Source organism: Aplysia californica, unplaced genomic scaffold (genome assembly GCF_000002075.1).
Source record: "Aplysia californica isolate F4 #8 unplaced genomic scaffold, AplCal3.0 scaffold00358, whole genome shotgun sequence".
NCBI classification, from domain to species: Eukaryota; Metazoa; Mollusca; class Gastropoda; order Aplysiida; family Aplysiidae; genus Aplysia; species Aplysia californica.
Window position 1 is genome coordinate 464,819 of NW_004797628.1, and position 12,426 is coordinate 477,244.

The 12,426-nt window shown below is 41.7% G+C and overlaps 2 protein-coding genes across 2 annotated transcripts; one reads left to right on the plus strand and one right to left on the minus strand.

Moving 5' to 3' along the window:
• Positions 1-1,940: 1,940 nt before the first annotated feature.
• Positions 1,941-7,941, minus strand: LOC101849070 (inositol phosphoceramide mannosyltransferase 2-like). The gene is made up of 2 exons (XM_005103096.3): positions 7,735-7,941; positions 1,941-3,050 (listed from the first exon to the last, which is right to left on the minus strand). Exon 2 carries the CDS (start codon positions 3,046-3,048, stop codon positions 1,972-1,974), a length of 1,077 nt encoding a protein of 358 aa, XP_005103153.1. The 5' UTR covers positions 3,049-3,050; positions 7,735-7,941; the 3' UTR covers positions 1,941-1,971.
• A 2,574-nt stretch (positions 7,942-10,515) lies between these two features.
• LOC106012380 lies at positions 10,516-10,881 on the plus strand. The gene has a single exon (XM_013085221.1). It carries the CDS (start codon positions 10,516-10,518, stop codon positions 10,879-10,881), a length of 366 nt encoding a protein of 121 aa, XP_012940675.1.
• Positions 10,882-12,426: the final 1,545 nt, after the last annotated feature.

The window sequence follows — 12,426 nt, forward strand, 5'->3', positions numbered from 1 at the left end:
AGAAAGCCCAGCGGACATATCACAAGACAGTCACTGCAGCGGAACCCACAAGGAGCACGAGGCAGGGGTAGGCTACGGGAAACATGGAGGAGATGCGTGGAAAGGGACATGGGAGAAATGAAGCTCACTTAGAATGAGCTTGTAAGGATGGCTCAGGACAGAGATAAATGGAAGGAGCTTGTATGTGGCCTATACCCTGCCAGGGGTGAAAGGCATTGATGATGATGATGATGATGTTTACTTTGCACTTTCAAATTAAATTACAATGTCACAAAACAAGTAGATTAATTTTTTCAAGAGACAAGTTGATGCCACTGGGAAAGACAATGAATGAATCTTTGGTGTAAATAAAACATTTTTGCTTCACATGTGACTGAGTTAAATATTTATCACGAAAAAAATATAGAAATACGAACAGAGCAATTTCTTTATTCTTTAACACTTTGCCATCATATTTTGGGGAAAATTCAAAGAAACTGGGTGGTAAACATCGCCAATCGGTGAGATAAGGTGGCAAAGTGTTAAAGTATTGTTGATTGGACGGAGTAATGAAACAAATACAGGTATCTTCTTCATACATAATGTACTTGTATCTTATGTGCACATGCAAATTACTGAAAAACATGAATGGACATATATTTAATCTATTTGGTCACGCAGTTAAAGTTAAAGTATTTGAAGTCAGTAATACTGAAAGACAAGATTCAATCCCCAGCCCTGAAAGTCTGGTCACAGTATCTGAAAGAAGTATCAGTCCATTTTCATGGTATGTAAATTTTGGAAAGGCAAGCCACATCTTAAATTTAAATGTTGGCAGAACCTGACTGTTAATCACTTTCAATTTTACCTCAAATTTGGAAAATAAGTTCACATTTTTTTTTCACATCAAAATTTCCAGCAAGTACAACCCTGACCATTATATTAAGTTTCCGAGTGCACAAATTAGAAATAAATTTGAAAAATCTATCCCAAGTCCTGAATATTATTGACAAAAAAGTGGCAAGTGTAATGTCAGTGCAACTAGTGTGCTAAAATCGAGCAAATTAAATACAGAATACCAAAATAAAAAATGGGTCAGTGTATCAGAGTCAGTAAGGAAATTATCTGCTTTTTGTCCCCTGTCTCTCCCTCATTGCTCGTCCGAGTCAAAGAAAAGCATTTCACATGATAATTATAATTTTGCGGCAGGAAAAAAAGGTAAGACAGACAGAAACAACTTATATAAAAATGCTTTAAAGAAGAAAGTACCAAGAGTACCCTCCAACTACTCAAATCTCAAGCTGTTTCCAGGCAGGACACAGGAAAACAACAGCTCTGACTACTACTAAATTATACCTATTAGCAAAACAGTTATATCAAAAGCATTTCTATCATTACAGTAATACAATCTAGGACAAAAAAGAAGAAGTCAGAAGCAAAAAAAACCCATTGCTGCCATTGCACAGGCTGTCACCTGTTTGATATGAATTTGTTTCATTCTGTAAAAAAAAAAAAATGTAGATTATGTCACATTTTGTCAAAAATAAGTGGAGATTTCCACAATTTAGAGGATGAGAATCCAAAATAGATTTCCTCATGGATTAAATATTAGCAAAGCCATACATCATCTATACTCTTAAAATGAAGTTTATTCAGCAAATAGGCTAAGAAAAGAATCTCAAAACTGGAAAAATGGATAGACCAGACCTAAATGTTGCCTGTAGTCGCGATACTCTTTATATTATTCTTTTAGGACAGGGGTAGGGCCGTGCCATCAGAAAAAAAAAATGTTCAGATCAATAGCAATCTGAATAATACCTGGTAATTCTTCAACCCATATGAACTGGCCCCCTAGTATTTAAAAATAAACAGGCTGAACCAGATCAATCAAGCACAATCAAACCATTCAAAGTTTCCTTGTCAGGTTTCAGGGAGGAGGGGGGGGGGGGGGGGGGGGGGGAGAGAGTGTGAACTCTATAATTACTACTACAATCAAGGTTTGTGCAAGTTGTAAGTTTTCACCCTTGGAATTAATAAATATATGGACACATATCTGTCAGCTGTAGAAAACATTTTTCTTAAGTAAGTATGGTACCAGTGATGATTAGTAAATGCTATCTCTTTCAAATCAATCGAGTTTTCAGGTAGGTATTTAAATTTCAAGTTTCTACAAGCCTTCAACTGCAAAGTTGTTAGTTTTTGGTGATCACTGCAAAGAGAAAACATGTACTTCAATTTGTCAGGATCAATAAATGGATAAAAGTATTCTGACGGAGTGACATAAACAAAGCCATCATCGTCTTCAAGCATTGGGACATTGGCTTCATATTGTCGGAACACTGAGGTCACAAAATGAGGACCTGTACTGTCTAAATAATTCCACATGATGGAATAGGCTGGTAATGAGTCAATCAACATTTTCATGAAGGGATGACCCTTCCGGCAACCAATCAAAGCATTAATTAACAGCTTTTCAAAATTAGTATCCAAAATAGGATGCTCGTATGGTTCCTGTCCAATGAAACAAGAATACTTCTGAGTCAATGGGTCGATTGGTGTTAGCGCTTCCATGTCCATATCAACATAAAGTCCTCCATACTCATACAAAACAAAGTAGCGAAGGGCATCAGCTTTTCTAATTGGTTGTGTGTAACCTTTGAATATCTCCAAGAAGGATGGATACTTCTCAGCAATGAGCTGCTCCGCATCAGAGTCAGTCCATAGCCAGTACTCCCAGTCTGGATGAAGAGACAGCCAAGATTTAATCCAGTCAGAAAACTGGATGGGAACATCAACATCCTTCCATGTCTGGTGAATTATCTTTGGTATTTTACTAGAGCCACTCACCGGTAGTGGTTCCCTTTCAGTCACTCGCACTGGCACAAAGTTCTCAGGAATGTCAATGTCCAAATTTGCAAAGTTGCTTTCATGATTACTTGCATCCCACTTTAAAATAAAATGTAATGAGACAAGGAACAAAAAAGCCCCTATCAAAACTGTGATGCGTCTCTGTTTCCGTTTATCAAACCCAAGAAAAAGCCTGAGCACTGGTACGTTTCGAATCCGCATCTCTGAAAGAAAAATAAGGGGAAAATACATTTGATAATTCAGAACATTTATAACTATTTCAACCAATATTATTCACACTAAACTTTGCAAAGTAAGTAACATCACAAACGAGAGACCCAAGCTGATCAGTGCAAAAACAGTAGGAAATGGTTATTCAATATGACTAACACTTCAGAATCAATGTACTTCTTTTTAGTAAGAGTTATACAGCATTTGCAACACAATCAGGCCAAAGATTAGAGGTGTCATATTCGTTTTAGCTTCAAAACGAAACTAGCAATCGTGAAAATTGTCATGCACGCTGGAATACAGTTTTGAGTGATAAAAGGGTGATAAAAGGGTAAAAGTTAAGATATTCAGATGGACTCTTCAACCCTTCAATCTCACTTGCCTTGGTTTGCTACACATGGTCAGACTTAGGTCTCAGGCCCATAAAACGTTATACTATACAAGTAATCCTTTATCAAATTATTCACTTACCTGTAGCACTATATATATATTAAAAACTGTTGCGAGTATTAGTTACCACTCCCTAACTAATGTAAGAGGGCATTTTGTTAATTTTCATTTAGTAAGGTTTTGACAGGTACACGAGTGGAAGAAACTAAAGCTGAAGAGGTACTCTCATTATCTAGAGGTACGGAGTTTGTCTCTCATTCAATAGGTCCCAAGTTCGAAACCTGAGAGTGATGGAAAAATGTTATTCTTCAAAAGTAAAACCCTCCCAAATCAATTGTTTCCAAGAAAATTTCAAAGCTAATCGCAAAACTTCAAATTATGGCGAAACAGGAGGGGGGGACCCCAGATTTGTTTTTTAAAGTCAGGGGAACCTATATAATATTTGCTAAAAGCAAGTAGAATATAGTATTACTACAGTGGAACTCAGTTTCAACGAGCTCGGATTCAACGAGAACTCGGATTCCACGTTTTTTTTCTTCTTTAAAATCAATAAAAATAACACGGATTCAACGAGCACTTAAATCAGCGAGCTCGGATTCAACAAGGTCGCTTCCAGGGTGAACAGCCCCCGCAGACGTGGCTTCGCTCTTTTTTCTCCCACAACGAACTTTATCTATTCCCGGAAACCATCCATTGCACCTGCATTGTGAACCATTATTCATTATACACTTAGCCAATTGCATGCGACCAACCAGCGGCCTTTTTTCATACCAACAAATGCGTTTTTGGCACGCGCACGTGTCTACTCTAGTGTGTGTCGGGGTCGGATGGGCGGCCTGCACACGTGTGGCTTTGTGTGCGTGTCAGGGAGGGAGGGGGGGGGTCCGAGTGATGAACGACGCAGATACAAACACGTCACAGTCTTTTTTTTTCTCTAGGCAACTTATCATTATTACAATGATAAGCTAGCCTAGTCTTGACGTAGATCTATGTAATGAATTGTGCGCTGGTCTATGGAATCAAAAGTTGCCATATGCTAGGCTCTTCACAGCAACACAACTTTTTGGTAAACAATCGAGATGACGCAGGCGTGTGCATTTGAACGAATCAGTCTTCTTTTTTTTTTTTGCACAGCTCATAATATGCAGGCATTTCAGGCACTACTTGTGACTTCTCTTTATACACTTGCTCAGTGCCTGTACTTATCTACACAAAACATCATGTTTGCTATAACGAACACTCGGATTCAACGAGATTTTAGGCCAGGCCCGGCTACCTCGTTGAATTTGAGTTCTACTGTATGAAGTTGGGCCTAATGTAACATAGTTTGTATAAAAACATATTTACATGTTACAAACTAATAATCTGCAGTGGATAAGAAGTCAAAATTTGTGAAAGCAGATAAAAATTATGAACAAGAAAAGTGCTTTAAAATAGAAAATGAGCATGAGAGAAGGGTCCATGAGTAAAATTTATAACAAAATAATACGGCCACCCAAAACCATAGCATACCAGTGGTGGTTTAGAAATCAGAATGCCTTCTTTTAAGTTAATCCCTTTTAACCGAATTCCCCTGCCGTCCAACTCCAAGAAAATCACCGCCCCCTTCTTCTTATATATAAATCTTACCCTCTACTTGGTCTACTTCATACATACCTGCCTTACAAGATCTACATCTTCCTTGATTCCAAATGTATTGACCATAATCAAGAAGAAAGTTGTTAGGCACCAGTACGCCTGCCTAACACTGAATTGTTAGGGGCATGTTTATTTCAAAGTCAAGGTCATCTGGCGCTCCCCGAACCCCGATTCATTTCACCAGTGTGTTTGGGAAGGTACAAAGAGATTGCAACTAGTGAAAATATGGATGATAATTTCAGATCCAGACCATTGAAAACAGCACATTTGATTTGGACATTGACGACAGTGATGTATACAGATCTATATTATATTATATATATTTTGGCCTGCTTCAAGTGTTCCATCCCATGAGATGAAGGAAAACGAAGAGCGCTTGCAGAATTAAAGACGGGATGTGAGAATTAGAGTATGGAAAATTAGATACGGTAGCCTACATGGGAAACAAAAGGTGAGAGATGGGACACAGAAGATGGGACACAGAAGGTGGCATTTGGAAGATGGAACTGGTCATCTGTGTGGTGTAATGTGTACAATAATGACTGTATTGCACCGGGTCAGTCTGTGAACCGACGAAGAGAGAAAATGACAGGACCTGAATCAATTACAATTCTTAAATTATAATTATAACAAATACCTCTCTTTCTCTCCCCCCCTCTCTCTCTCTTTCTTTTTCTCTTTCCTCCCCCCTCCCTCTCCCTCTTTTTTTTTCTCTCCCCCTCCCTTTCTCTCAGTCTCTCTCCCTCTTTCTACCCCCTTCTCCCTCCCCCCATTCTCTCTCTCTCTCTTCCTCTTTCTTTTTCTCTCCCCCCCTCTCTCTCTCTGTCTCTCTCTCTCTCTTTCTTCCCCCTTCTCTCTCTCCCTCTCTTTTTCTCCCCCCCCCCCCGTCTCTCTCTCCCCCTCCCTCTTTCTTTTTCTCTTTCTCCCCCCCCTCCCCTTCTCTCTCTGTCTGTCTCTCTCTCTCTCTGCCTGCAGACAACATTGTACGCTTTCAATTTCAACTCAAGAGTGGCTTGGGCAACTGAAACATCTTCGTAGTAGAGAATCTTTGATACCACTGTGACATCGATGTAACAAATACGGGTCAATAATTCCGTAGAGCTGTGGAAAGGTAGTTGAAGCATACCGTACGCGTGCCACAGTCCAGTGCTGGGGAAGCGTACGCGTCCCTAACAGTTCAGTGCTGGGGAACAGTACGCACCCCTAACATAGCACAATAACACAGCTTTCTTAAAGATGGGTACTACAGTGGAACTCGGATTCAATGAGGTCGCCGGGCCAGACCTAAAATCTCGTTGAATCCGAGTGTTCGTTATAGCAAACACGAGGTTTTGGGTAGATAATTACAGGCACTGAGCAAGTAATGTATAAAGAGAAGTCACAAGTAGAGCCAGAAATGCCTGCATGTTATGAGCTGTGTAAAAAAAAAAAAGACTGATTCGTTCAAATGCACACGTCTGTGTTGCTGTGTAGAGCCTAGCATACCGCAACTTTTGATTCTATAGACCAGCGCACAATTCATTACAAAGATCTACGTCAAGACTAGCTTATCATTGTATGATTAGTTGCCGAGGGGAAAAAGACTAAGACGTGTTTGTAACTCTGCGACTTACAACGCCCGGACGCTAGTGCCCCCCCCCCTTCCCCGACACGTACACACAGCCACACGTGTGCAGGCCGCCCATCCGACCTCGACACACGCCACAGTACACACGTGCGCGTGCCAACAACGCATGTGTTGGTATGAAAAAAGGCCGCGGATTGGTCGCATGCAGTCGGCTAAGTGAATAATGGTTCACTATGCAGGTGCAATGGATGGTTTCCGGGAATAGATAAAGTTAGTTCTGGGAGAAAAATGAGCGAAGCCACGTCTGCGGGGGCTATTCACCCTGGAAGCGACCTTGTTGAATCCGGGTTATTTTTATAGATTTAAAAAAAAGAAGAAAAAAAACGGGGATCTAGATCTAGATCTAGATCTAGATATCTAGATTCTAGATTCTAATTCTAAATCTAGAATCTAGATCTAGAGATCTAGATTAGATCTATAATCTAGATCTAGATCTATCTCATCTCGTTGAATCCAAGTTCTCGTAAATCCGAGCTTGTTGATCTGAATCCAAGATCCACTGTACTAACCTCCTATAAAAACAACGTAGGTACAAAGATCGGCGCTTTTTCGGTAGATTTCTAGTTCCCACCCCCCTTATTTGATAGAGCCTGACCTACATCTAGATCTATATACGTTTGATTCGCGGCAAGCTAAGATGTCAAACCTAACAACTGCAAAACATTAAATTGTGGTAAAATTCAGGGGGGCATGCCCCCCTGAAACCCCCCACCTTGTTTTTGTTAGGTTAAGGGGGCAAGCCCCCCTGAAACCCCCCTACTCTTGGGGCCAAAACCGGCGAATAACAAATGCGGGGTGGGAACTACCGAAAAAGCGCCCAAAGATCAATAATCTAGATCTAGAAGTAGTCTAGATATGTAGGCTATCTTAATCTAAATAAATTCAATGCTTCACTTTCACTACTTTTTCAAAGACAAAATCGGTCCATAAACCAAAGAAATATATATATTTGCAACAACTAAACACCAGTTGAGTGCTTCCCCTCGGAATGTTCCTGTATCCATCCACAGATAAAGACTTACCACACTTTTAATATACGAGACTTATTGTGTATCCATTTATTCAACTTTTGCACTCGTTATAATCGATGGGTCGGTCTGCTGCGCTCCGGCATGTTTATTCTTCCTTCAACTTAGAGGCTACTTGCTTGCAGTTGCAGCAGTATTAGAAACTAGAAAGGGCTGCAACTCTGCAACACGCAGGAGTTTAAAAAAAAATTAAATTATCAATATTTAATTTTTACAGTGCGTCTCAACTTGGGGCCAACAACTTTTTCAAAGTACTGTTATACATTTATTATTATTATTATACATTAATGCTGTGTATACTACACTGCAGTCTTAGTCTTAGCCAATGAGACTAGAAGAAGACAAACACAATACAAGCAAATTATTCCATTTAATGGTGCTTATTATCAACAGGTTTCAGCTAACCGATTTTTCACTCTTGGAAAGTGGAAAGGAGCGGACGCTTTCCCAGTACAGATTTATTTCATTCTGTCTTTAAAGTAACTTGCATGTAGCCATAGCATAGCCTACCAAAGGCTGCAAATTTATTTTAGTAAGATGAAATCGTTGCGAAAGTTGCATCGTTTTCTGAGTGACATATGCAGCAATTAATGTGATGCAATGTTTTCATTTGTTGCAAGAGAATCGTTGAAACTGAAACCATTAAGTTTTCATTCTGCAACAAGTCAAAATAATCTATCTATATAGGCCCTCTACCACACCAACAAAGGAGAACGATATCAAACTTAAAAAGTTAGTTACAAGGCCAGCTACCACCATTTCTTTTTTATGTGAAGATGGGGACTAAGACAAAAACTTGGCTCCCTACGTATGCTGCTTAATATCTACCTGTGCCAGTGGTTGCAAAGTAGCAAAGGAGCAGAAAAATCAATGCCCTTTGCTGGTTTGACGTGAACCAACCAAAAGCAATAAATTCAACAACAAACGACTGCTCCTTTCTTTCTTTTTTATTTTTTAGTAGAGGTTGCGCTCGCAACTGCATAAGGTCGTATGAGCGCCAAGGGGTGGATGTCAACAGAGAAGTCTTTACAGGGAATCGGGCTTACTCTGCTCACCACTCCAGCTTCAACAGCACAAAGTCTGTTTAGACTTTCAAGGCACCCCGGAAGTAGCGGGTCACAAGAGTGTGACAAACATACATAAGAAGTAAAGGGAATGACGATAGTAAGGATTAGGGGGAAAAAAGCAGCAGTTCCATTTTGTAATTCAAGCACAGTTATGGGCATGAGATTGTTGAATCAGCCCATTTACAATTCTACGGTGCATAAGAACGAGAAATATATCCCCCCTTTAGGAATGGCCTACAGACACTTCAGTCAGTGGCACCGCCAGGACTACACACAAACTCATACACCAGGAGAGAGAGAGAGAGAGAGAGAGAGAGAGCAGCAGCAGCAGCAGCAGCAGCAGCAGCAGCACACAGCAGATTTGGGGTGGGGATACATTGTTGTTTGAGGAGGGAGGTGTCACTATGGACTTGGAAAGGGGAATTTCGCGCTCGTTATATCGGAGGTAGGGTTCCCCACTCATAGCACTGCATGTCCCCTTTAAAAAACGGTGAAACGATATTATATATGTTTTCGTCCCTATCAACACTATTAGAATACTTAAGAGGTAAGACCTCTGAGTTTAGCGTCCATCTCCATCAGGGTCACCTGCTCGTTGTGCCAATCTTGTAATGTTTCCATCGTTGAGGCATGCTAAGTAGCAGAAGTCTAGGGCGTTCTCAAGAGCAACTCCTTGTGGGTTTGTGGTTGAATTGCCCCAGCCACTCCCTCGTGCACCGATCTCTCTACAAACTGCCACATATTATACATGGCGAGTCCTTGGATATCATGGAAGCGACCACTTGCCGTGCACAGTGCTTGTCAGGCGTAGGAAATCCACCAAAACCGCCAAGAAGACAAAGGCATTCGCGTATGAGGTCAGGGGCAAAGGCAATCCCAGTCAGGAGGATAAAGCAAGTGGAGATCACCCAGCCGCCAAGGAGGAATGATGAGCTGGACAAATTGTGGAGAGCAAAAAGGAAGGCGTTACAAGCATACCAACATAACCGAGAGAACCCAAACCTGAAAAGAGCAGAGAAGGACGCTTCAGAACTATTCACGGTCGTGGTGAAAGAGGCTAAGAAAGCCATTTATGAAATTTTTGGCCAAGAGGTGGCAGATGATAAGGCACTCAACAGATTCTGGCAGCTGTACAGATCAATGGTGAAAAAGAGGCCGGCCAATGGTCTACCAGACTTCCAACGGGAGGAAGACGTGTGGGTGTGGTCAGACAAGGAGAAAGGTGAGGTGCTGTCTGCCCGATATATTCAGCAGACAGACCAGGGAAACGAAGTGGAACGAAAAAGGCTTCTCTGTGTTATACGCCAGCGGTAGGTTAATGAATCTTCAACTACACCCTCAGTCACGATGACGTTAAGAGAACAATCAAGCGCTCTCCCAATACCGCCTCGGGTCCAGATGGTGTTCGGTTCTCTCACATGAAAAACCTTGACGAGGACAGCATCAGGAACCTCACAGAAATCCCCAACAGGAGTCTATGGAAAAGAAAGATACCAGATGACTGGCTGGACAGCCATATAGTGCCTCTCCCCAAGCCTGACAAGGACCAGAGTAAGATAGCTGCTTATATAGTAAACACGATTCAAAATCTGCATGAGCAAGCTTTTAGAAAAGGAGGTCGGGTACTCGATCGCAAAGGAGCTAGAAAAGGAAGAGGCACTTCCAGCGACTCAGGGTAGCTACAGAAGGGGGAAGGAAACGTGGATGAATGCCGCCGTCCTTGCATCAGATGTTTATGATGGGTTTGAAAGAGGCGAGGAGACTGATAGCAGCGCTTGACCTCGAGGATGCTTACAACAGGGTTGAGTACGATGTCCTTTTGAGAACAATGATCAACCTGAAGATTAGCTCCCAGATCGTGATATGGGTAGGTGAGGCATTGCTGAAGAGGAGAGTTGCAATGCGGCTGGGAAACTGGACATCTGACACCAGAAGCATCTCACCGGGGTTGCCAAAGGGATCATCACTCTCACCAGTGTTATTCAACATATACACAGTTGGAATCACTTCTGGACAACTGGAAGGCCCAAGGCGTGTGCTAAGCTTTGCGGATGATGTCCTTGTATACAGATAGTGTAAGGACCGACAAGAAACAGCTAGCGCGGTGCAACAGGAGCGGAATCGAATTGGACAATTGTGTGCAAACCACAAAGGCAAACTCCACCCCCGACAAGGCCTGTGTGCTATGGTGCTCGCAGAACAATCACGTGGTGAAAGCAGAGATGCTTACAGTCACCATCAACGACAGGGTCCTGAACCAGCAACCTGCGAGGAAAAGCCAGAAGAATATCCACCAGCTGTTAACTGGCACGGTCAGCAGGCAGACCCTTTCATGGATCCTGGAGAAGAGGGAGGGGCAGCTATGGCATTGTGCCGCCTGCAATGATGCCCATTCTCCAACCAAGTAACCAAATAAGTAAGTCCATCTCCGACAGGACCGAGCCAAAAGAAATTCGTGAGGCTCGCGAACCCGCGAACTTGTGGGTCAAGTAGCCTAACCACTAAGCTATGGGCGCTGCGTGTCTCCCTCACAGCACTGCGCACCACCATGCATCGCTATGAGATATCTCACCTCCCCCTCCCCTTCTCTCAGCAGACTGACAGCTCCGGCAAGATGGACGACCAAGGACCAAACACACACACACACACAGTGAGTCCTCGTACTTGTACTCCTTGCAGTTGCAGCACCAGTCCAGTGGACTCTACAATTACACTTACAGTATAGTATTTTTTTTGTTGCATCCTGACACATTTACGGCTACGGTCCTATAGCACAGGTCGGTGATGTGCGTACATTTCCAATTTCTGCACGTCAATTGGGCCCCTCTGGGCTAGCAGGTTTAGGAAGCTAGTCTTCACCATTAAATTCAGATTTATTCAGTAACAAGTCAAGTTTCAGTTTGTACTGGATGGCTGTAAATTGTTTTAGGTACCCATTGACACACTTTGGATCATTCAGATCAGGGCCAACCTGGGCTGAGTGGGATACAATAACGTACAATCCAGCACTTGGAAATCCAACACACATCTTCTGCGTATTACAGTGAAAACTTTTACTATTATTACATTACAACACAGACTCAGACCCGATCATTTGAACTGACCAATAAGTTTAAATTATAAGAATAAGTTCAGTTTACATTATTGTATAAAGTATAAGATAAGTTATATGATGCTTGTGAAATGCTCTCATCATGTTTCTCTTTAAATTCTGAATATAGGATCAAATAGATCAAATACAAGAGACTAAAATATAGAAACAACTACATGTATGCCAGTGTTGGGTAAGCAGAAAACTAGCATCACTTTTGGGGATATTTATTACCATTATAATGATAATCAATCTAAAACACTACAAGCAAAGCTGGTGCCATGTTATTCTCTTTGATATTCACAACGCACGTACAGGAAGCTGAAAGGACTGGCCAGTCAGGGACATGCCCATGCAACACGGCACTCATGACCGCAGAACATTTGGTTGAGGAAAGCCCTGTACACAACAGAAACCAAGAGAGGGAACATGGCCTCACCAGTGTCTTTTACTTTTCAAGACAAGCTTTATGTCAACTTGTAGGCATTTCAACAGACTACAATTTTTGTGAAGAAATTCAGTTTGGCT

Bases quoted from the DNA above. Each gene is read 5' to 3' on its own strand.
- LOC101849070 (XM_005103096.3), bottom strand. From the start codon at position 3,048: ATGCGGATTCGAAACGTACCAGTGCTCAGGCTTTTTCTTGGGTTTGAT.
- LOC106012380 (XM_013085221.1), top strand. From the start codon at position 10,516: ATGCCGCCGTCCTTGCATCAGATGTTTATGATGGGTTTGAAAGAGGCG.